The sequence below is a fragment of the Tupaia chinensis genome, unplaced genomic scaffold (genome assembly GCF_000334495.1).
Source record: "Tupaia chinensis unplaced genomic scaffold, TupChi_1.0 Scaffold144682_1, whole genome shotgun sequence".
Taxonomy (NCBI): Eukaryota; Metazoa; Chordata; class Mammalia; order Scandentia; family Tupaiidae; genus Tupaia; species Tupaia belangeri.
This window is the reverse complement of record NW_006204543.1, coordinates 2,878,246-2,878,490: the sequence shown is the minus strand read 5'-3', so window position 1 is coordinate 2,878,490 and position 245 is coordinate 2,878,246. Positions and strand designations below refer to the sequence as shown.

General features: G+C 69.8%; 1 protein-coding gene across 1 annotated transcript in view; it reads left to right on the top strand.

The window, feature by feature from the left end:
* Positions 1-8: 8 nt before the first annotated feature.
* CELF6 (CUGBP Elav-like family member 6) overlaps positions 9-245 on the top strand; it is a 34,380-nt gene continuing 34,143 nt past the window's right edge. Inside the window, exon 1 of the mRNA XM_006167274.1 lies at positions 9-189. Coding sequence (XP_006167336.1) covers positions 45-189 — 145 coding nt within the window. The 5' untranslated portion in view covers positions 9-44. The remainder of the gene's footprint in view (positions 190-245) is intronic.

Below are 245 nucleotides of genomic sequence, written 5' to 3'. Positions count from 1 at the left end.
GCGGCGTGGGCGTGAGCGGGCTTACCCGGGGCCCCGCCGTGCCCATGAAGGACCACGACGCCATCAAGCTCTTCGTGGGGCAGATCCCGCGGGGCTTGGACGAGCAGGACCTCAAGCCGCTGTTCGAGGAGTTCGGCCGCATCTACGAGCTGACGGTGCTGAAGGACCGGCTCACCGGCCTCCACAAAGGTGCGCGGGGTCAGCCCAGTCCAGCCCAGCCCCGATCCCAGAGTGCGGCCCGAACC